Consider the following 23,823-nt stretch of genomic DNA (forward strand, 5'->3'; position numbering starts at 1 on the left):
CAATAGCATAGGCTTGATCTACTCGTCCTCTTTCCCAAATTTTCATGCTACAACAACTTCGCTACACCCCACGTTTAGGCCCTGTATCAATTAAATCGTAACAACTTAAGCTTTGTAGTGTCTCGGTTAGGAAAGGGGATCTTGAGGTTCAAACTAGCTCAATAATTAAGCGAACGCTAACATCATGGGAATTATAGCCTTAGAATTCGGCTCCTAAATCAGGCTGCAGCCCGGGTCATTATTTACTTTCAGTTGTACAACAGACATAGAACAGCAATTGATTATGGAGCAAAGACAGAACACCGACTTTGGAGGCGCTGCTTTCCCTACAAATGTCGAGGAGTTTGATTCCGACGATCGTATCTCCTTCTCGAAACTCGACAACAAATTCCTTCTCGTACAAGACGACGGCACCGAATTCGAGTTCGACGATGCGATCAAGAGATGGATTCCCGTTGTTGACGATGCGTTACTCGAGGAGCAACAAAAGGCATACAGAGTGTCAGGAGTAGATGAGTCAGAGCCGGTCGAGCCGCAGAAGAAGAAGCGCAAGAAGGAATACGTCAATGGTGAAGATGTGAGTTTTATATATATCCCTCTACTTCTGCTATGCTAAACCTACCAGGAAGGGGGTCGTGCACCAAAAGCACCCAAGAAAACCAAACCTCCGCTTCCACCGCGCGCAAATACTGCAGTCTATGTCACCGGCCTTCCCGACGATGTCACGGTGGAGGAAGTACACGAGGTGTTCGCGCGCAAGTGTGGGGTGATCGCAGAAGAAATCGACAGCGGCAAGCCTCGAATAAAAATCTATACCGACTCCAAGGGCGAATTCAAAGGCGACGCCCTGATCGTCTTTTTTAAGGCGCCCTCTGTTGATATGGCTATCACCTTGCTCGACGATACGGAATTTCGATTTGGGAACAAATCCAAGATGAGGGTCCAGGCAGCCGATTCGAGCTACAAGAAAGTACAACATAACGAGGGTGAGGAAGACAAAGAGAAGAAGAAGACCAGTATGAAAGACAAGCAAAAGATTATCAAGAAAACCCAGAAACTTGATGCACGATTAGCAGACTGGAGCGACGATGAGCCGTCAACGATTATGGAGACGAGCTCTAGGTGGGACAAAGTGGTTATTCTAAAGCATATGTTTACTTTAGAGGAGTTAGCTGAGGACTCAGCTGCGATACTTGACATCAAGGAAGATATCAGGGAGGAATGCAGCAAGTTGGGAGAGGTAACGAATGTGGTTCTTTTTGATCTGGAGGAGGAAGGCGTTGCCAGCGTCAGATTTGCGAACGCGGAGGCGGCAAAGGCGTGTATAAGCCTCATGAATGGAAGGAGTTTCGCAGGTCAACAAGTCGAGGCGTACATCTCGGATGGAAAAGAGCAATTCAAAAAATCGAAGAAGAAAGCGGACGACGATGCAGAATCGGAGGAGGACTGAGTTTTGTATGATACCAATGACCAACGATCACTTTGATACACGAGCGCCTCTATTATAGAGAAATATAATTATGGAAGCACCCCTTGGTGCGGCTTTCAATATGATTTGCCACCGGTTGGAGAGCTTCCTTTGAGTGTACTTCCTACCAACAATGAATAACACTTCAGAAGGAATTGGGTTTCAAATAATGCATGTCAAAGGTAAGATTTATCATATCTACTACTTGATGGCTGGTCACAGAAACCAACTTTTGCATCGTTTCCTCAGCCAATTACGCCAAACTCCATATCGACTATGTAATCTTGATGCTGAACTACTCTTGCATGGTATCCTCGACTACCTCCGGCTTCCCATCGCCCCAGAGGCCCTCTAGCTTGAACTCAGCAGCCCACTCCGTCACAATCTCTTTCTGATCACCAACAGCAGGCGTGTCACCTGTAATCATGGCGTTTGCAGCTGGAGCAACAGCCAGGACTGGAGCATCCATCCAGCCCTGAATACGACCATCTCTCCAGTCTGTAATGACAGTAGTGGCAGCACTGCTAACGTTGGGAACACCACCCTTCCCAAGTCTTCCTCTCTTCCTCGCAACTTGAACCAAGAAGTCTGTAGTGGGGTCGCCATTCGTGCTCATAAGAGGTGGCAATCCATAGACATCCATCAGCTTCTTCAGCATCTCCTCTGATGCTGAAAGACGCTTAAGAAGCAATGTGACAGCCGGAACTGGGTCCTCGATCATCTTTGGCGGAACGGCATTCAGAAGCACCAATCTAGCTTGCTCTTCCTTCTTCGATGCTTTGCTACCGTCTCCAGTACTGGGGAAGACGATACCAGGTGAGTCGAGAAGCTTGAGCTTACTATCAATCTTTACTTCTCTGAGAGAGGTAGTGACGCCTGCTTCTGCACCGACAGGGCAAGCCGCTCCAGCACCACCCAAGCGAGAAGTCAGAGCGTTAATAACAGATGACTTTCCGACATTAGGATAGCCGATAACACCAACTGAGATGGAGCGCTTCAACTGCTTTGCCGCAGCAAAGGACTTGAGCGCCTTGAATAGGGTAGCTGAGGTGCTCTGGACCGTCAATTGCTTGTGATTGAAGGTGTGCGCATTTGGCGCTGGCCCAGAAGCTCGGAGAGGAAGCGTAGGGAAATATCGTCGAAGATGTATCAGCCATGACTTTAGGACTGCGGCGGGAATGAGATCAATCTTGTTGAGGATGAGAATAAGTCGCTTTCCACCACTTGCAGCAGCCATAACCATTCTCTCAACTTCTTTCGATCGAGTACCTTCGGGGTCGCGAGCATCAAGGACGTAAAGAACGACATCTGCCTGATCCACAACTTGCTTGAAGACCTTGTCGAAAGCTTTTCTCGAGCCGTCTTTGCGAGTTGGGAGACCATTTATCTCAACACCGCCAACGTCGTCCTCCGACATGGATTCATCATCTTCGTCCATCTCACTCCCACTTTCTAGCTCATCCTCGTAGTCCTTGGCAGCTGCTCGCGCACTTGCAATTAATGCAGCCATTGGGTTGGCATCTTCGTCGAGGTCTTCTTCACCGTCATCCATCTCCATCTCATCCACCAGCTCATCCTCCCAACCTTCCACCCTTGCCTCATGTTCTCTATCCATCTGTTCTCCAGACTTCTCTGTCTTCGCGCCAGTCTTTGCGGCTTTCGCCTCCGCTCTCCTCCTCTCTGCATCTTCAACTTTGCGTCTTCGCCCTTCCTCAATCTCTGCCAGGATCTTGTCTTTATACGGGAACAAGTTTGGTATTCCTGGATCCTTCTTTAATTTCGATCGCCATTCTGGATTGCCCTTCGCAAGCTTTCTGGCTTTCTTTTGTTTCGCGGCAGAGGCTTTCTCGATTTTATGTCGCAGGCGCACCGGTTGCCTCTTGCTCTTGGGCTCTGAAAATTTCCAATTAGCTCATATATACGTTTAAAATACGATACACTTACTTCCAGGTTTATTGATTCCCCCCATCGTGAGATTTGGCAGGAAGAAATAATTGTAAATTGTCGTCGAGCTTATCGCACAATTTCTCAAAAATTATACTTCTCCCGCATCACGTGTGAGACTAGTCTCCAAAATCGGACCCCTACCCAAACCAGCACCTACCATTACTTTCACCGTAGAGTTGCTTCTAAGCTCGTTGAGGAAACTCCGACTCCGAATTCATCCAGATTTTCCACTTTGTAGATATATAGGTCTTCAGGAAGTTTTCAAGTTGGTATCGGACATTCGAATTCACTTGCATGTGAGCTTGGGAAAGTTTTGTTGCACGTCGCATTTCGTCGAGGACAATTCCTCGCCACGGACACGGTTCCTTTTTCTCGTCAAACAATTTCTCACCCCTCCACAACCCCATCACGGATTTGCGACCTGCAACTTGCGTTGAGAAGCCCTCGACTTTCAAGAACTATTCCATCTATTAAATCAATCATTTATTGCCTGCAATATAGTCAAAAGTCTATCTACAACGCATTTAGCTCCAAAATGGGTTCTATGGCTCCTTCCTTCTCCAGTCCTCCTCAGCGAGCTACTTTTAAAGGCTTGCTGTTTGATATGGGTATGCCTCTCCACAACTCGCTCTATGCAACGTTCTAGAAAAGAATCAACAAAATCTATTTTATTCGCTCTCTAGTACTAAGTAAAGTAGCGTTACTAACTCATTCCCAGATGGTACTATTATTGACTCGACAGACGCAGTAGTGAAGCATTGGCATACGTACCTCTCCCCCACTCTCAACCATTACACTTCAGCTCTAATCCTTCTTCTCCAGAATAGGCAAAGAAATAGGCATAGACCCCAATGTAATCCTCGAAACCAGCCATGGGAGACGCTCAATCGACACACTTAAAGCACTCGGTCAAGACCACCTCGCGAACTGGGAATGTACGTTTCAGCTTCCGTCTCTCTCTATCATGTATTGTGTCATGTTGAAAGCTCTTCGTGTGCCTCTCAGCCTCGTATTCTTTTCTTACATTTCAGCTCTCTTCGATATTTCTTTGTTGAAGGAGCTAAGCCACAACTCATCCCCAGCCAGAAATGGGGGCCTAAGCGAGTTTATGGATACTCACGCACTACAGACATCAAACACATGGAAGAACTTCTGCCACAGAATTATGGAGACGATGCAATCGAAATCCCCGGCGCAAGAGACTTGCTTGACGCTATCAAATCTGCAAATATACCCTGGGCAATCGTGACTTCAGGTACCAGCCCACTAGTAGGTGGTTGGTTAGACGTCTTGAAGCTGCCGATTCCGGAGAATCTGGTCGTTGCAGAGGACGTAGAGAACGGGAAGCCGGATCCGAGTTGCTACTTGATGGGGCTGGGCAAGCTCGGCTTCACGGTCAAGGACGCGGGTGATGTTTTGGTGTTGGAGGACTCCCCTGCAGGCAAGTTTTGCTGTTGATCTTTTCCACTTCTGGACTCTGAGAGCTGTATCATGTGGATCGGTACTGATTCTGAACTGCAATAGGTATTGCAGCGGGAAAAGCTGCTGGATGCAAGGTGCTCGGATTGGTGACTTCGCACACCGTGGAGCAAGTGGTGAAAGCCAAGCCCGACTGGATTGTCAAAGACCTCAGGAGCATCAGAGTCACCGCCGCCCACTCGGACGGAGGCGTGGAGCTGGAGATCCTGGATGCTCTGAAGGTGGACTGATTCTCAACCATGACGGAGAGGCCGCGATTCTAGCTCTTCCTCTGGTCTGTTGTTTCCTGCATAGCATCGGTACATACTTCCAGAAATAGACTATAGAGCTTTGCGTTGGGGTGTTGACTGCTACACTGCGAGGCACGTCACGCCATGGCAGCACCTCCCTCTTTGTCTGTGACAGTGATTCGTTCCCATCAAAGCCCACCCCGGTGCCAGAAAGCCTTGCACTTGCAGCCCAGTGGGTATTCATATCCTCGAATCACAACCAAAGCCAGCAACAGAAAGGGTCTCACGAACTCGTCCGCGAACAAAAGCCGCCTCGGCCCAAGAAGAGCCCTGCTCTCGCAGTTCCCATACGAGATCCAGACTGTCGAATCATAACCAAACAGTCCCCAAGGGTCTCGAAAATGCTCATCCGTCCCAGGAACGGACGGCCAACCGAGCCGATCCCGCTCCATTGGGCCATTCCCGCGTCCATCATCGACCCATCGCAGTGGAAACTCTGGTCAATGCAGACAATATTGCCTTGTCAAATCCTCGTTTCTGGGCGATTATTTGTTGGAGAGGAGAGGAGAGAAGCTTTGACACGAGATCGGTTCCCGTCGAGTCGAGCCAATTATAAGCGCGTGGCGAATAGGAGGCGAGAAAGCATGTATCGCCTTCTCATTCGCTTCGCGGGCCCTGGAAGCGCCTAGATCTCGAGGGAACTTGCTTTATTGACGTTTGTTAGGTGGATGATCGAGAGTCGTGATTGTGGAGTATGTGAGTGAGGAGGGCAATAAAGTTTATGTGGAGTGGCTGTGGCGGAGATCCAATGCAGGTACGTATCGTATTTCTATGTTGATCAAGGCGAAACGCGTATGGGCGTGTGATATTGAGTAAGCTGTCAACCAGTAAGTATACAAAGTTCAAGGTTTGACAGGAGATTGGCGAGGAGGTTGGAATCCTGGAGCCGTGGATCATGTTCGTCCCGAAGCGGGAACTGGCACAACCGGCCTTAGCGGGACGCTGATCTGTAAATCTCTATTTTCGACCCGTGTTCTCCAGGGAACTTAGTCCTTTGGTCTAGAATATTTTGAGGATTTGGAATTTCGTGGTCTTTGGAGAAGAGAATAATGCGTTCAGTATTAATTAATGGAGGCGGAATAAACAAGCAGTTAAAGCAGCAACTGGAAGGGATGTGATTCCTTACCAGGGAAGTAAATATTCTAATAGGTGGGAATTCCCGTTGTAAATACAGCGAGACGGGAATTGAGTTTTGCTTTGGATCAAATAGAAGATCTCTTGTCCGGTTGGACATTGAATAGTTACTTCTGCGCGGATTGAATGTCTGCCGTGATGTTGGACCCTGAGAGGATATTTACTAGGCACAGTGACTGGAAGAGACTTGTAGATTGAGACATACTGCATTGAGAGATCGACCTCACTTTCATGAAGTAGGATGTCTGGTGTATGGTTGGACATTGAACACTTCTCCAAGCACGAATTGAATGTCCGACCTGAAGTTGAGCAATTGGGATCTCGCAGGAATCTAGAGCAACCTGGATACCAACACTTACCAGAGTGAATCACCAATCAACTCACCTTGATCAAAGAGGGCCAGAATTTCTGAGGTACTCCAGTAAACAGAGACAAACTTTGACCTCTTCTCCAGTATCCACAACGGCACAAACCACACAATGAATCTAGATATTGAGTCGTGTGACTCCCTGTCTTTGATCGGGTAGAAGACTTGACCTTGCCATCTCTGCCACGTAGAAGTCAAAAGTTGGCTTTCGAATGGACTCCCACCTATGTAAATTCATTGGTTTTGCCGTCCATGATCTTCAGGACAAACTATTGTGCCACAACAGATGAGCCTTTCAAAGTTCAAGAGCGAATCAAGGACAACTTCAAGTTGTAAGTGATTTATTAACTATGATGATATCTTGTGCAGCGGAGAGGCTACGTGCAAAGTCGAGATAGAGGAGCGATTGATGATAGTAAGAAGGCTGTGATCATGTAGAAACTTGAAAAGGATGTAAGAATCAGCAGAGCAGATGTGTGTACCATCCGGAAAGTTCGATGCAATTATTGTAGCCTTGGAGAATAATGATATTATCCCAATTGCGTGAAAACTTTAACTTTGATCCCAGATTTACAGATACAATTACTTATCAAGAAATGTTAAGAAATGTTAACCAACGATGAATACTCAAATGGCTGAAGAACACTTGTATCACCACTCACAGAAGCCTCAAGATAGCGACGACGAAAGATAAGCAAAAGACAACACAAAACCTCTCAGCCACCTCTTCATCACCCAAAGATAACCAATCCAACCTTTAAGCCCCTTTCCCTCACCCACATCACAAACATGTCTCCCTCAGACCCAAAACCGCACATTAAGCATGAGACCGCAATTTCCCCACATAAAGCATTTATGCATGAGACAGACAGACCTCTAATCTCAACCAGAAAAAAAAACCCAAGCCTAAACCCCCCACTCCCACCATCCCGCGTCCTATCCAAGCCACTCTCACCCCTCGTATCTCTCACTCACTCACTCACCTCACCCCACTACCGGATCTCGATCTCAGTCTCCTGTCGAAAAAGAAAAGAAAAGAGAGAAAGAAAGCCCAACAACAGACACATGCCATTCGCCACACCGAAAGACTGCAGCCACGCCCCGACGACGTGCCGTTCAGGTACTGTACATTCCGAGACAAGGCTGCGGATGTCGTTGGTGAGGTGTGAGACAATGGCGGTGCTGCTTTAACTTTGCAGGATGGGAGGTAGGATGTAAGGGAAGGAATTCTCCGAGCGAGTTCTTAAGTTCCCCGGAATATGGAATTGTTTGTGTGTGTGCTTGTGTGACAACGTATAGCGGAAAAACGGGGGAGGGAAGGAAGGAAGAAATGGTACAACATGAGGAAGGATACGCAATGCGTCGTGAGAATGTGTGTATCGTCACCGTCACTGTCACTTACTTTCGGACATAAAGCTGGAGATGGAAGGTATACTTACTTACCGTCGTACAGCTTGTTCTGGTACACGTTCTACGTTATCTTGCTTTCTCGTGAACGCGCGTTTATGATTGTATGGCCGTCTAATGCCAGGTTTGGAACAGCTTGCGAGTCTACTGTAGGAAAGAGAGGCTTGCAATGCAAGAAAGGAGGCGGCCAGTGAGAGTGTCGAGGGACGTTACACAAAAAAAGCCTCCTTCGGTCACGGGATGAAGCGCGTGTGGGGATACTTCCGTTTCCGAAGAGGGTTGCGGGTTTGCTTTGCTTGTTCTAGGCTTGGTGTTTGTGTTACAGGATTGTATGTCGGTCGCCTACCGATTGTACATTACATTTTGGTCTAGGAGAGATTTGATTTTCAGAAGGATATGTCTGTAGCCGTCGAGGAGATTGACGTGCAGAAGCGCTCCTCGCTCGCTAGTACTGGCGAAGGAGAAGATGATCTGGGGAATTGGATATGCCAGTTGCCGCGAATGTAAGGTTTGTGATATCGAATTCCAGAATTACTCCCGTGATTTGACGGGAGCTGTATTTGGAAGAAGCTGGGGAATGTTGATGTGATTCTCGAGAATGGAAGGAGGATTGGACCGATGTCCATTGTGAAGTTCTGGACATTCAGCTCTACATGGTTTGGAATGAATCATGTCGTCGTTGACTGGCATACGCGGAATCGTAGGCGCCGGCAAGGCACGGGAGTTCAAGCCTTTCGATCATGATAGCAACGAATTCTGCCCTGCCTTTCTCGGTCCAGAACTGTCCAGATCGAGTCAGGGATTTCAATGTGCCGTTTGCCGTCGTCGGGAACAAAAGCAGAGAGAGGGCTGCCACGCGGGAGGTCGCCGACAAAGACGCTGGTGCGGGTGTTGGCAGAAAAAGGCCAATGCAGAATAATACTAACAGTAATTTCCTAAAGTTGTGGTGCTATTTTTGGGATTAGGATCCAGCAGACAGGGCAGTGGGAAACTCTAACATGATTTGAAAGTAGGGAGCTGCGTGGCGTTGCCAAAACAATGCGGCTCTTCGACTGGTCATATTTGGTCCCTGGTTCGCATTGCACACGCAAGTTGACAGTGTTTATTCTTGGGGATGAGGCTTGACCGGGTCCCAAACTTCAGGTACGAGAGGGCTTTTGTGCAACCTACATGGGGGGCCGCGGTGGGATTGGACAATATCAAAACCTCATGACGAACGGCAACTCTACCGACTCGGAAAGCCTTGATTGCAGAACCACGACTTGGCTGAATCATGATAGGGGATATGATGTGTAGTGTACGAGCAGTGTCTTTGACTTCGAGACGGGTCGATGCAGGAACATACCAAACACGTCCAGTGAAGCGTGCGGTCTGGGAGCGGGAAGAAAGTCCCGCAAGTTGCCACCACAAGCTAGGTACAGTACCAACGTCTGGGCGTTGAAATCATGTCGCTCGTATTACTCAGGAAATAACGAAGGTCTGAGATCCTCAGTCATGAATGTTCCTGCATACGCACCCCGTGGCCGTGGCCGGACCGTCTTCTCCCCTTTTCCCTTGCAGCATCTGGAGCGGGGTTCCACGTGCGCGACTCGATGAGCCGATTTTCTCCCATCATCCCATCCCACCCATGATGACCGCGGGTCTGCAAGCTTGGCCAGGGCATGATGCGTGGGTGGGTGAGTGAGATGAGATGAGATTTTGAGTGGAGAAATGGAAGGTCCGGCAGCGAAAGCGAAGAGTGAGCCCTAGACTTCCGAGCACGCAGCAGACCGTATCGAGCAAATCAAGGTCGGCGGCCATCAGAATAATGAAGGACGTGAGGGTGGTCATCCACGATTATGCATTCGTTTCTTGCAGTAGACCGGCGTTATGCAGGTGGAGGGAGAGGAGAGCAGCATCATGATGGACGACCAAGCAGTTAGAAGGAAACATGTCAGCGACTAGAGATGCAAATGCCTCCAATCACTGCTTTGCCGTGCTGACAGAGAGCGCCCAAGAATGCAGTCCAAGGACGTCGGGAAGTGCCTTTTCCAGCGAAGCAGCGACGAGAAGGGCATCTCGATTGTCTAACAGGTGGTAAGGGTATATCCGCTGGTCGAACTCTGTTCTTGTTGAAGATAATCATCAACCCTGACGATAGAGTAAGGTTGTTTGTTTAGTCTCAGATATGATCCCAGCGACCACACGATGATTTTCGCAACCCTGAAGACTGAAGTCTGGAGCCCAGCAGGTCGTCCAGTCCGCGAGCAGCCGCTTGAGCCACAAACGAACCTTTGACTGCTCTAGATTTGTGTGTGAAGCCTTCCACGCACGCCCGCCAGCCTCCAACCCTTGACTTGCCTCGACAAGGCTCCAGGTCCACGGTACAAGGGGATTTATTTGACTTTCAAGGGCTTGCGGGAAGCAGGAGGATCATGACCCCTAGAAATTCTCGCTACCAGTATCCAATGAGCAGCGCCATCGTACTTCAGCCAATCCGGGCGCCTTTCTTCTGCCTCTTTTTTTCGCGTGTTTCTGCTTCTCCTGCTGTTGCTGCTGCTGCTGCTGCTGCTTCGCCTTTCGCCCTCTTCTCGCTCGCTCTCCCAGCTTTCCGGGACGCTAAGAGCCGTCCGCACAGGATCCATGATCCCATCCCAGCCCAGCCCAGCCCAAGCCTTTTTCCCAGCATCGTTGCAAGTCTGGTACCGTATCCGTGCTTTGCGCGCGCGAACAATACCGGTCGGAGATCATTCATTTTAGCACTGGACATCATGGTATAGTGGTGACGATGAATAATGATAGCGGTGATGTTTGTTATCGGGGAGGAGATTATCAGCGTCGTCAACGTCAAAGCCGCCAGCCGAATACTCACTTCACTTGCAATATTATTATTGCCTTGCTGGCGCGCGCAACCGTAACAGGAAACTAGTTGACCGTTGGACCATCTCACCAATCCCGAGTCTCACGGCTGTGATAAGTACAGTACATTTGCTGCAGTAGCAGGACACTAAGCCGAGGAGCTGCTCCAGCAGATAATGGTGAAGGCTGTCTTTTTTTTTTGCCTTCTCTCTGTCCTGTTATCAAAGTCTCCGAGTCGAGGCTAGGCTAGGCCAGCCCCCAACTGCACTCGCTCAACACTCCCTGTTTCCTATCTAGTCAGTCGGTGAGCCCAACGCTGGACCGTTGTCCGAAAAAAGACGAGCGCGATCCCCGCCGTCCGGTTTAGGAAGGGGAGGCTATCCAGACTTCAGCTGAGTTTCTAGAACGTGGGATGGTGGACGAGCGTCGTGCGTCTTGGGGGCCTCGAGATGCTTCTTGCTTGCTTGCTGGTGACAGAGCAGCAGTCGCTCGGTGGATGGAAAGACTTCTGAGAGTTGTACAAGACTTACGTGCGTAAAATGTTCCTTGCTCGTTCGGATGCGGGGGCTTTTCTCCGCCGGGGGACGAGGCGGCGGTGGGATGGGATGGGGATGGACATATCGTGGCTATCTTATTATTATGATTCCTTCCTTCGGGTCACCAGGGATTGGTCAGCCATGCCTCAGCCGAAGGAGATCACAGATCCATTTCTCTCATTCGCTTGTCCTCGAGGAGAAACGATGGACCGACGAGAGAGCTTAGGATGAGAGCTGGAGCTACGGGCACAATACAAATAGTTAGTGCTATGAGTAACAGTCACTACTGTTACTGTACCAGGAACGACTCCAGCACGATGATACAGCACCAAAACACCAGCACCAGATAGCGCTGGCGATTGCATTGATGTAATCATATTTTGTGCACTTGTTTCTTCAGCAAAAGTACAGCCCGCGACTCCCAGAAATTCAGCGAGCGCACACCCACCCTGGGCCTGGGATAAAACTTTGGGATGGTGGTGGTTGTGCATATGCACCGGCCTATTTTTATACTGCTGCCCCTGCTTAGGCGGCTTTTCCACCCTTCACTCACACTCCCAACTTTCCGTCAACACCAAATCGCATCACACACACACCACCCCCTAGAACAAGAAGAAGAGAAAGAGAAAAGTTAGTGAGATCCTTCGCGGACGCTGCACATCTTTTGTGCAGCCTGCACTGCCGAACCTGGCTGCTTTTGTGCTTCCCGGAATAACTTCAAGCTGGAGACTGAGCTGGGGCGAGGCGAGGCAAAGCGAGAAAATGTACTGTACCTACCTACCATACCGTCTCCGCGCGGCACAATCTTCTTCACGAGTAGAACCAGTGACGACAACAACTTATGCGCTGTGATGCCCTTCTCGTGCGGTTTGGAAATTACATGTCAACGCAAAAGAGAGGATCGAGCCCTGCGCGACGGAAAATGGCATGGCGTTAAGCACCCACGATCTGTCCGACGAGCGACAAAAGCTACGATGAGATGGATGGGGCTGCACCAAGCTCCATGGAGGCTCCGGGAGGGATACAGCGTCTCCCATTCGCTGAACCGTGTGTGGAAGAGCGATGCTAAGCAGATGCTAATCCTCCGTCTAAGCTGCATCGGGCACGGGGAAGCTCTGAAAGCGTGCTGCTCAGGCCTTTCCAGGCTGAAAAGGATGAGCCGTCTCGTCGCTCGTTGGACTGCGATCCATTCGCGTACCTGGATGCGTTAGTGGCACCCGCCGGTATGCTGCAGCATGGCAGCGATATTGTAGCAGCGAGAGATATGGAGAGAGAGGGCGAAAGGGAAGGGGGAAAGTGAGTGAGCCAGTGAGGGCGTGGTGGCTCGAATGATGAACAATCCTCGTCCGTAGGGCGACATGTGGTTGGTGAAGGTAGGCGAAGACGACGAAGGAGATTCCCAGTGAGTCGAATCGCCGCCGGGATGGGACTGTAGACCGTGCCCGAAAGGGACATTCGAGGGCTTGAAAGGGAGAGCAACAGAGGAGGAAAGTCGGAAAGAAAAGATGGGAAGGGAAGGGTCTGCCTCTGGCTTGGCTGCGTCTCCCGCCGCCGCTGTCGGCTTGCTGCTTTGTCTGTTCTCGGTGTCTCTCTCTCTCTCTTTTTTCTCGCTGCGTAGTCGAAGAAGTGGTAGTGCTTGCTGGCGCGCTCCGTCTCACGGTGCAAAAGTGTGTGGTTGAGTGAGCGTGAAAAGTGAGCGAGCGTGCGGTAAAGGCGTATCAGGAGATTCGACGATGCGATGCCAGGCTCCGCTCCCACGCCTCAAATGCACCTCACAAGGGGCCGTCCAGAGTGCGCGAGCAAGGGTCCCGGTAGGTACAGGGGGTGCCCAAAAGTTCTGCGTCTGCCACGCGCTGCTGGCTGCTGGCTGCTCGATGTTCACAAAGCAGCAGCACCTCTTCTGCACACCTTGCACCGTGGGTCCTGGGCCTGGCACTGTCATCCCTACCCAGCACCGTCCCAACCTTGCACACCGGGGCTCGCAGAAGGGAAAGGGAAATCATATCCAGCCACAGCCTGGGATCCTGGTTTGCGAGGTGGATGTTGATGTGGATGTTGATGTGGATGTGGATGGACATGGGGGAGTGAAGAGCGAACAGGACATGGGACGAGATGGGATGGGCCACCACCAGGGATCCCGCTAGACGGCTGCTACTTGCTGCTGGCTGCTGCTCTTGTCAAGGGACGGAGGGGCTCCAACTCCAAGATTTCAGATCTTCTAATCAACACTGCACCGCGCTCCCTTGACCTGGCTGGACTACTTGACTTGACTCTTCTTGATTTTTGTATCGTCCCTCACACCTCACCACGCACCCACTCACCACTCACCACTCACCTTTTACCTCCTGCTGCTGCTTCTTTATTTTTTGCTTGCTTGTGCTCCGCCCTGATCGTCTCGTCCCGTCCCAAACCGCCTGTGTCATATAAGATCTCCGCTCGCGCTGAACAAAAGTACGGGGACATCTAGGACATGACCGTGTCTGTGTCTGTGTGAGAGTGAGCAGCGCCCAGGTTCCAGACAGCCGCCAACGTCAACCGCTTCCGTAGGAATTCCTCCTCTTTAATCTGCCCTTCCCTTCCCTTCCCACCGAACACAACGCAACCCTCACCTCACTTACCTCAACCTCTTCGCCCTTAACTAACCTCTCTCCCACCCACAGTCTCTCCCTTCATTCCTTGCCTCTGCATCCGTCGACGAGGTATCGAAACAGCAATCGTTCTTTGGCTCCATATAATTCCCACCACCACCATTCGTTCATCGTCACAACGTCCCCCATCTGCAGCTTACTTTAATACGCGATATCGACCGAAGACCACCCCAGTGCTTACTCGCACCCACGCTGCATCCTAGGATCTCAGAACACACGCAGGATCCGGTCATAATCCCCTCAGACTACATTCTTTCGTCTGTATAACGATCGTACCTGCCGCCAGTGATCAATCCTCGATCAGCTCCTCTGAAGCTGCTACATTCGCTCGTCACGCAACGACCTCGGACATTCTAATACCAAATACCGTACCCCGACGCAACTAATTACTCGAAACATCTTCGATCGACTCCGATCCGCTGGAATTGTGGTGCTGTCTAGACGTGCAAACCTTCCGGCAACCTGCGATCGACTGTTTAGCAGGTGGACCCTACCTTAGAAGCTCAAATTCGGTACCGATCAGTGCCTACTATGGCATTTTTCGAACCCTCGTACCAGCATCCTCATCACTACCACGACATGTCTCACTATAACGATTCTCACCAGGCGTTCGCCATGAACCAAGCTCCCATGATGGCATTGCCCAATGCTGCAAAGACCTCAGAGACACGCCCACGCCTGGGCAAGGAAGAAGTAGACATTCTCGAGGCCTCCTTTCGCAAGAATCCAAAGCCGACAACCCAGACAAAGCGGGGTTTCGCTGAGGACATGGGAGTTGACCTTGCCAGAATCAATGTAAGTTGACTAAGGTCACTCGTTTCCTCTCGAGGCATTACTGATACAATATATAGAATTGGTTCCAGAACCGTCGCGCCAAACGGAAGCAGGAGAAAAAGCAGGAAGCCTATGAAGCAGGTCAAGCTGAGCAGGCTCTCGGATTCTCAGAACCCTCGTCACCAGACTTCTACTCGCACAGCAATGGGTATTTCAGTGACCCACAGTTGATGCCCATGGCTCAGTCATCTGCGAGTTTCCCTATGATGAATGGGCCACCGCCAGCAGTTGCCGGGTACAACCCGCAATATACTGACCCTTCGACTGCCAGCTTGGAATCACTTCAACGGACCTTGGCCGTTGCCAATGCTGCTGACCACGACGAATACCACGATTTTGTGGACCAACGCGATGCTATTGGTACTTTCAACGGCTCGCTTGGCCACGACTTTTCGACGAGCGATCGAGTACAATTTCCGTCTCCAGAGCATGGGCTGCCACATTTCGATGACAGTAATGCCCAGACGTACTCTTCATACACTACACACTTCTCAAGCGGCCTCTACAATGAGGGTCAGCCTCTTGAGGTACAATCCCCGCCAGAGGAGGCCAACAATCAAACACCAACGCCGTTTAATACTTTCTCTGGTACATCTGGGGCGTCTCACCTCCTGACGACCTTCCCGTCCCAATTACTCCCCACTCAGAACCAGGATACTCTCTCTCGCTCGCACGAGGAACATGATGGATCCTCACCAGAGGATCACTCTGCTTCCTCGATTGGATTTCAGTACGACATGTCGGAGCCTGACAATACGCCGCCCCCCGCAGCATCGATTCCGTTCAAGTCGCCCCCACCACCTTCGGATATCGCTTCGCGACGAAAGAAGGTGCAGGTCAAGCCGACAGCGTTGGCTACCGACACTCTCCGAAGCAGTCGTCCTTCTTTGGGTCCAAGGACAGTATCTCATGCCGAGGGTTTCAGACGTCCCATTGAAAGCCCAATCGGTTCACCTATGCGGCGCATAGCCTCTGCTGGCGGTAACCGAAACGTTTTGAGTGGTCGCGTATTCAAGTCTGGTATCGAATCCTCCCAACGTTCTCCCATAAACTTTGGGACTTTCGAGTCTGCCGGTGCATTCATGGAGCACAACTTCCATAATATCCGTCATCCGTCTCTGACGGCAAGCTCCTCTCTCAACAGCAGCCTCGCACCTCCGACACCCATGTCTCCTCGAGGTGAGATGATGACTTTAGTGAAACGAGAGGGTCCCAGATCGACCGCATCGCCTGTCGAAAATTTCATCTTCAACGCTGGCACCGGAGGCTTCACAACATTGGATGGAGATCAATCATTATCTCCTCCCGAAACTCCCCAAGCGCCTATGGCTCTGAATCCTTCTCACAATTGGGCGCACACGCTCGACTTTGCTGAGAAGCAATGGCAATATGAGGTTCCCGATGAACCCTTGTTTACCCCGGCTCACGACACATTCCCCATCGAGCTGCACATGCCACAGCCGTCGTACCTTACATCGATGAGCCAGCCAGTGACACCTGCTTTCGGACAATTTAATCCCAACTTCATGTTTGGGCACGAATCACCTCAATTTACCGAGTCGCCCAAATACACCCTGTCGACTCAGACCGGATCAGAGTACTCGTTTCCAGATGCAAGTCCGCATCACTACCTTGGGTTGTCGCCCACAATGACCACCACCAAGCAAAAAACATTTCAATTCTCGCACACCACCGCTGCTGATTTCTCCGAAAAATAAGGAGATTTCTTCAAGAAACAAAGACAGCAACACTTGACTACTTTTCTTCCTTTTGCTCCTGCGCTCTATGAGTTATAACCACTGCAGCTGGATTTGAGCTCCGGCCACTTGTACAACACCATCTTTGCTTAGCATGTTCAGCGCCTGTTTTGTTTCCTTGGCAGACTTGGGCGGACACACTCACTTAATGTAATCAGGGTGGCACAAGGGGTGCCAGCTGTTAATGTTCATGAAATATGCGGGGGGCGATATATACCCAAAAGAAACACACGAGGGCAGGAGGATGATCTGTTTGAGTATCTTGATGGCTATCAGGACTAGGCGTAATGGGAATGGGAACTTTGGGATGGCGCTCATGTGTCGATCAATGGACCATGACTTGGAAAGAATGTGATGCATTTGCATTTCAGCAAGGGAGGAAAACTTTTCCTTCTTGTGTTTGTATAGTGCTCGAAACAAAAATAGAAGGTCTCGAAATCGATCGACTTTTTCTTTGATAAAAATTGCCGTTCATTTTGAAAGTGGGATGCAAACAAATAAGTCTCCTCTCCAATTCATCCCCAAACCAGGACCCCAAATTAAAGAAAGTACAGTACCTCATCGCAAGGAACATCCACAATCATTCTAGTAATTATCCCACTGCGTGCCATATCTCAGACTTAGTCCTCAAGGCCGATACCGGTACAGTACTAGGAAAACGGTGTATGCAAGCGTTCTGCAGGGATTGATTCCTTGTGCCGCCTCTTTCCGCTGCAGCTAACTATTTATCAGATGAAGCTTCTCAATTCGAGCTTCGTTCATCATTATAAACTTCCAAGGTACGCTGTCACCATTGCGTTCTTGTCCCTTTTCTCATAGACCTCTCATTTGAACTTTGCATATGACTTATTTTTTTCGCAATGGCTACTAAAAGTCTCAGAAGTTTGCGACCTTTCAATCCTTGTTTACAAACAGCAAGGCGAATCAACCCCGCCTCGATACCCCGCAGCGTCAACATGTCTACAATTGCTTCTTTCAAGATACCCAAGATCTCCAACGAACCCAACGTATGTTAATTGATGCAATTGGTCTGTGAGATACTGAGATGCTATAGCACCATTATGCAAAAGAGTCTGCGCAACGAGAAGGCCTAACAGCAGCTCTCGAGGGCTTTCAAAAGAAAGCTCCACTCGAGGTCCCCCTCGTCATAGGAGGGAAAGAAGTAAGCTCACAATCATCGGACCAATGTCTCAGACTCATACCTGACAATTCTCGCAGCTTAAAACCTCAACAATCTCCAAACAACAAAACCCATCGAACCACTCCTCCACCATCGCCTCATACTCAAACGCCTCCCCATCCGATGTATCTGCAGCCATCGACGCAGCCCTCGCTGCCAAGCCGGCATGGGAATCCCTCCCTTTCTCCGACCGAGCTGCGGTCTTTCTGAAGGCTGCGGATTTGATTGCTGGAAAATACAGATACGAGATTATGGCTGCGACCATGCTAGGTCAAGGCAAGAATGCTTGGCAGGCTGAGATTGACTCTGCTGCAGAGTTGGTCGACTTCTTGAGATTCAATGTCCAGTACGCGGAGGAACTCTATGCTCAACAACCGGCTCATAATTCCCCTGGTGTCTGGAACAGAGTTGAATATCGTCCTCTAGAAGGCTTTGTATATGCCGTTACTCCTTTCAACTTTACTGCCATTGCTGGTAACTTACCTGGAGCTCCAGCTTTGATGGGTAATGTTGTTGTATGGAAGCCTTCCGATTCTGCCATTGCTTCCAATTGGTTGCTCTACAATATCCTTCTGGAAGCTGGGCTTCCCAAGAACGTTATCCAATTTGTTCCAGGCAATCCAGAGGAGGTCACCAAGGTCGTCCTTGCACACAAGAAGCTCGCTGCTCTCCACTACACTGGTAGCACAGCCGTGTTCAGAAAGTTGTATGGCTCAATTGCTACTGGTGTAGCAGAAGGCAGATACCAGGGCTACCCACGAATCGTTGGTGAGACTGGAGGCAAGAACTTCCATCTCATTCACTCTTCAGCAGATATCGACAATGCCGCAGTCCAGACCGTTCGTGGCGCTTTCGAATACCAAGGACAAAAGTGCAGCGCGACATCAAGATGCTACGTCCCCAAATCAGTATGGCCACAATTCAAAGAGCGTCTCGTAGAAGAGACCTCTAAACTCTCAGTCGGTCCTCCAACAGACCACAAGAACTTCATCGGTCCCGTCATCCACGCCGCTTCATTCAAGAAGCTCTCAGGCGTCATCGACTCAGCCAAAGATGACAAGGAACTCGAACTGCTCACAGGCGGCAAGCACGACGATTCAACGGGCTTCTACATCCACCCAACAATCTACGTAACCACGAACCCAAACCACAACCTCCTCTCAACCGAGCTCTTCGGTCCCATCCTCACCATCTACATTTACGACGACAGCGCCTCTCCCGTCGATGCCTTCGCCTCGGCTTGCGAGCTTGTAGACAGTACCTCCGAATACGGCCTCACGGGCTCCATCTTCGCATCTGACCGCGCCGCGATCCGATTTGCTGAAGATGCGCTGAGGAACTCGGCAGGTAATTTCTATATCAATTGCAAGAGTACCGGGGCGGTGGTAGGACAGCAGCCGTTTGGAGGTGCGAGGGCGAGTGGGACGAATGATAAGGCGGGGAGCTCGAATATTTTGAGTAGATTTGTTAGTATGAGGAGTATCAAGGAGGAGTTTAATCCTACGTTGAAGGTAGAGTATCCTAGTAATGAGGTTTAGGTAGTTGGGGTGGGGATGGGAAAGGATATGTAAATTGCATCTGAGTGGGCTGTCATGAGGTTATGATTGTAGTGAGGAGTAGGAGATTGACTTTTGGACTTTAAGAATGAAGTAGCAGGATTACTGGCCTGAGACCTGACTTTCGTTCAGAGTCGGTCGAAAAAAGCTATTAGTGCAATGAGAACAATCATTGGATATCACATTATCAAAAATGAAATGAGTTAATGTCCTAAACCTGCGAGAATCTTAAAGTGAATATCCCAAGATATCTTGATCAAATCAATGATCCACAAGAAACAGAGACCAAAGCTTTGACCAAAGGCCAGACATTTAAGTTTGGTCAAACTCGTGATAATAGAGCATAAAAGATCAAGCAAGTTACATGGAAGTGTTGATAGCAAAAAGTGAATTCACAACAGATAGTAATTGATACTAAGAAGCGAGGACAACAATCATAACTATTGTAGTTACTGATTTTAGATTATTAACTTATAAATTAGTAACAGATCGAAAGATTCAAAATTAACCCTGTTCCATTCTCTGCTGTACCTAGGTAGGCGCGAATAGCGCAGACAGCGCAGACAGCGCGAATCGCGCGAAATGTGCAGAAAGCGGCAAAGCTACAGTATTGGAGAAAAGCCCACCCGAACCCCAATCCCAAATCCCAAGGAGGGCAACTTATACTATTGGATAGATCGTACTAAGGACAGACTTTTAGGAATGCTGAATGTACGTGAGGATCTTGATAGTGAGTGTAGTGGTACAACTTAGGCAATGGGGATTGCTTTTCAACTTTGACAAGTCTTGTTAGGCAATGTGTTTAGAATTGTTGGTTTGAAGCTTAGGGTGAGACTGAACATTGGAGTAGCTTTTCCAGGCTATGAATGTCTGGGATCTAATGGGCAAAGCTGGTTGTCATTAGTAGGTGTATCAATAGCACATCGATAGAATCGAAAAGGCCAAAGTAGACGCGGAGTTAATCAAACATGGTATCATATTCATCTACATATCCACACCCTCATATCTCTCCCCGCTCTCCTCATTTCCCACCCACCTTAACCAACTCAAACTTCACCTTCCTCTTCCCCGTAAATTCCTCCTTCACATCACTAATCCGCACAACAACCTTATCAAACAACCCTACCTCAAGGACCCTCTTCCCCCTCGTCCTCAGCACGAAATTCTCCGCATCAAACTCGCTCTCCGGCTCCTCTTCCCCATCACCCACCAGATCCCGCAACCGAATCAAACTCTCGACTCCGAATTTAGGTACGTAGACCACGAACCCGTTGCTGAAGGCCTTCATCACGAATCCTTCCTCCTCAACCACTTTCCCCTTGAGGGCTTGACCGACGTAATACTCGATGCTCGCTCGACCGGCGAATTGTGCGTTTCGATGACGGACGTTGATGTTCTTGCACACGAGCTCCAGCTTTGATTTTGAGCGTACTGCTGGGTCGAGAGTTTCGTATTCGATAGCTGCGGCTAGCTGTCGATGGGCTACCAGATCAGCGTAACGACGGATGGGACTTGTGAAGTGGGTGTAGATTTCGGAGGCGAGACCGTAGTGTCTGAATTCGGAATATGCTTCTGTGCCGGAGCAGAAATACTCTGCTGGGCGCATGCAGCGGGTGGCCATGATTCGGACTAGGGTGTTGAAGAAGGGTTCGTTGGGATCGACGCATTGATCTAGAGAGTCGGCAAGCTCTTTTGAGGATGAGACTTTGAGCTCCATTCCTTTCTTGATCTTGAGCTGTTGGGATAGGTCATCGAAATTCGTCTTTGGTGGTGAGGGATGGCGGCGTAGCATGGCGATTTGGGGGAATGCGGAGTAGATTTTTGCTGCGACGGAGATGTTTGCTAACAGCATGAATTCTTCAACCAAGGACATGGTATCGAGATGTTTCTTTGTCTTGATATCAATCGGATCCGAGGTTTCTGATTCGGTCTCGACACGCACTTCTGGTGAGGAGAGAGAAAGTGCTCCAGCATCCATACGCTTTTGCTTGAACTTCTTGGAGAGCATGAGGAGGGTTCGGATAGCATTTGTGAGGTCGTCCTGTTGGGTCGGGTCATCGATGCGGAGTTGGGCTTGTTCGTAACTGAAGGCTTCTCGCGACTTGATGACGGATTTTGTGAACTCTGATTTCACAATGTCAGCATCCGGGGTGATCTCCCAGATTGCTGAAAAGGCGTAGCGTTCAACGTAGGGTTTCAAGGAACAAAGGTCTGTGCCGAGAAGCATAGGCAGCATATCAATACGCTTGTCCACCAAGTATACTGTTGTGCCTCGGATACTGGCTTCTGCATCCATTGCATTGTTTGGCTTAACGAAGTGGGAGACATCTGCGATGTGTACTCCAACTTCGAAATTTCCGTTTGGCAAAGGTCTTGCATGCAAAGCATCATCAATATCTTGACATCCAATAGGATCGATACTGCAGATTTCAAGGCCACGAAGATCTCTTCGATCTCTCCAGCCAGGATCTTCTTTGCTCACAGGGACTATCCACTCATGACCTTCTACTGGCAGACAGTCAAGTACTGCCTTCGGGAAGGGCCGGTATTGAACATCGTGTTCCAATAACAGAGCTTCCGTCTCTGCACCTTTGGTCTCCACTTCACCTAAAGAGCGTATGAAGTGACCTGTGGGATATCTCTCATCGGCATTCCATGAGTCGATAGCCACAACTATTCGTTTGCCGCTAATTTCACCAGCCTGTCTGGTCTTGATTCGGATCTTAGGTATCTTCTTGTCCATAGTAAGAACAAACACCGTATGCTGCTTCCGGCTCTGTCTGTCCACCTGACTCATCGACGATTCGTCCACATGTCCGACATACTGCCTCCACATTCTCTTGATAATACCGACAATTTTTGCTGTGGGCTGAGCTCGACCTTCACCAACTGTGCTGTGAACTTTCTTGACTTCCTCTCGAAGAGCTCTTCGCTCGCGCTCGGTAACCACAGCTTCTCCATCCTCGGCATCGGCATTCTCGTTCTTGTTGATCGTCTCTTCTTCAATAATCTTTGTAGACGGTTCCTTCCATTGGCTCTTGGGGAGGATTTCAATGACCACCTGATCGCCATCTACAGCTCTGTTCATGTTCTCCTTTCCCACTATAATCAGCGGCTTGTCGAAAGCTCTGGTACTGACTGTAGCCTCTAGGTAATTATACGGAGACATATAGAAAGTTCCTTGATGTAGTGCGCCGCTTTTGACACCAGTCTGCATCTTTGAAACAGAATAATGTTCTGGAAACAGATTCTGCGTTGTCTTCGAATTCCTAATTTCCCGCTTCTCGTCCGCTGCAGCAACCATATCCAGAAGTCGTTCCGCATTGTCCAACCCGCTCACATAATCATTGAGTGATCGAGCCTCAATCCCATCTCTCTTGGCTTTCTTGAGGTTATCCTTGTCATCTGTGAGCATCACCACTGCAGGGACTTTGTTCTTCTTTCCTCCAGCGCTAGTGACAGCTTGCAACAAATGCTCATCATACCACTTGACTGCTCTCCTAACTGCCCTGTCATTTCTATCATTGATAGACTCGCCTTCGTCCCTAACAACGTATGTCTCTAACCGGAAATCGTTGAAGAAAACATAGAAGCGCTTCTCTTCGCTCTTTGTGAGGCCAATGAGTCGGTTGTAGAGGGGTAGTGAGCGATTCTTAAGCTCTTCGAGAACGGTTTGAAGGACAACGACATCGTAGAAGGCGGAGGTTTGTTCGAAGAGGTCGAGAGCAGTGAGGAGTGCGTTTGTGTCTGGAACGAGGTAGTGACCTTGAGGGTATGCTTTTGTACCTGCAGGCTTTTCGGAGAGAACGAATGGTGTTACTACATTAAGAATTAGCATAAGATAGCAGCAGGGAAACGGCAATTGAAAAGAACCCACACGTCCCACTGGCATCCCTCGGCGCAGTCGCAAGACAGCTCGAGCAGAGCCTCGACGAACAAGGAATATCTTGCCGCAAGTAAAGTTCGCGAACAATTTTCTGGACCTTGCCTGACTTCGTAGTCCTCACGTAGACCTTACTTGAGATGTTTGAGGCATACGGATCCGATGCCAGTGATCTCTTGAGACTCGTCATTTTGTGGAGAGCTTGAAGGTGCTGTGGTGGCGGGGTAGAAATTGTTTATTCTGAAGATGTGAAATTTAGACGCTAAGCGCGTTTGGAGGCGCTGAAGTTCGATGTCAGCCCCACTGATTGTGATCGCTTCAGGGGGCGCTTTTAGCGGGTTCGGCTGATTTGGGGTATGAGGCTCACAAAAAAAAGGTACTCTGAAATCCGAGTTTTAAGAAAAAGACAAATAAGGGTGAAATAAGCTACTTTCATGGGTGTATGAGTATTCAATTTCTTCACTTAGAATTTGATTTCACAAGATACTGTCCTGTAATT

At 49.4% G+C, this 23,823-nt stretch overlaps 6 protein-coding genes across 6 annotated transcripts; 4 read left to right on the forward strand and 2 right to left on the reverse strand.

The window, feature by feature from the left end:
* The first annotated feature begins 228 nt into the window (after positions 1 to 228).
* Positions 229 to 1,528, forward strand: LY89DRAFT_659604 (uncharacterized protein). The gene is made up of 2 exons (XM_018212521.1): positions 229 to 577; positions 626 to 1,528. Exons 1-2 carry the CDS (start codon positions 284 to 286, stop codon positions 1,448 to 1,450), a joined length of 1,119 nt encoding a protein of 372 aa, XP_018062313.1. The 5' UTR covers positions 229 to 283; the 3' UTR covers positions 1,451 to 1,528.
* A 111-nt stretch (positions 1,529 to 1,639) lies between these two features.
* On the reverse strand, positions 1,640 to 3,468 carry LY89DRAFT_711791 (uncharacterized protein). Its single transcript, XM_018217928.1, has 2 exons — positions 3,413 to 3,468; positions 1,640 to 3,361 (listed from the first exon to the last, which is right to left on the reverse strand). The coding sequence occupies exons 1-2, from the start codon at positions 3,435 to 3,437 to the stop codon at positions 1,764 to 1,766; spliced, it is 1,623 nt and encodes a 540-aa protein (XP_018062314.1). The 5' UTR covers positions 3,438 to 3,468; the 3' UTR covers positions 1,640 to 1,763.
* A 122-nt stretch (positions 3,469 to 3,590) lies between these two features.
* LY89DRAFT_659609 (glycerol-3-phosphate phosphatase-like protein) lies at positions 3,591 to 5,124 on the forward strand (the record flags this gene model as incomplete). The annotated part of the gene is made up of 5 exons (XM_018212522.1): positions 3,591 to 4,023; positions 4,134 to 4,182; positions 4,238 to 4,350; positions 4,545 to 4,868; positions 4,949 to 5,124. The coding sequence occupies exons 1-5, from the start codon at positions 3,951 to 3,953 to the stop codon at positions 5,122 to 5,124; spliced, it is 735 nt and encodes a 244-aa protein (XP_018062315.1). The 5' UTR covers positions 3,591 to 3,950.
* A 9,620-nt stretch (positions 5,125 to 14,744) lies between these two features.
* On the forward strand, positions 14,745 to 16,666 carry LY89DRAFT_702070 (uncharacterized protein; the record flags this gene model as incomplete). The annotated part of the gene is made up of 2 exons (XM_018217233.1): positions 14,745 to 14,909; positions 14,966 to 16,666. The coding sequence occupies 2 exons, from the start codon at positions 14,745 to 14,747 to the stop codon at positions 16,664 to 16,666; spliced, it is 1,866 nt and encodes a 621-aa protein (XP_018062316.1).
* An 811-nt stretch (positions 16,667 to 17,477) lies between these two features.
* LY89DRAFT_691278 (delta-1-pyrroline-5-carboxylate dehydrogenase 1) lies at positions 17,478 to 19,653 on the forward strand. The gene is made up of 3 exons (XM_018216269.1): positions 17,478 to 17,712; positions 17,760 to 17,867; positions 17,924 to 19,653. Exons 1-3 carry the CDS (start codon positions 17,662 to 17,664, stop codon positions 19,421 to 19,423), a joined length of 1,659 nt encoding a protein of 552 aa, XP_018062317.1. The 5' UTR covers positions 17,478 to 17,661; the 3' UTR covers positions 19,424 to 19,653.
* Positions 19,654 to 20,422: 769 nt separating this feature from the next.
* On the reverse strand, positions 20,423 to 23,531 carry LY89DRAFT_659617 (RNB-domain-containing protein). Its single transcript, XM_018212523.1, has 2 exons — positions 23,319 to 23,531; positions 20,423 to 23,260 (listed from the first exon to the last, which is right to left on the reverse strand). The coding sequence occupies exons 1-2, from the start codon at positions 23,512 to 23,514 to the stop codon at positions 20,463 to 20,465; spliced, it is 2,994 nt and encodes a 997-aa protein (XP_018062318.1). The 5' UTR covers positions 23,515 to 23,531; the 3' UTR covers positions 20,423 to 20,462.
* Between the last annotated feature and the right edge of the window lie 292 nt (positions 23,532 to 23,823).

The sequence above is a fragment of the Mollisia scopiformis genome (assembly GCF_001500285.1).
Source record: "Mollisia scopiformis unplaced genomic scaffold LY89scaffold_34, whole genome shotgun sequence".
Taxonomy (NCBI): Eukaryota; Fungi; Ascomycota; class Leotiomycetes; order Helotiales; family Mollisiaceae; genus Mollisia; species Mollisia scopiformis.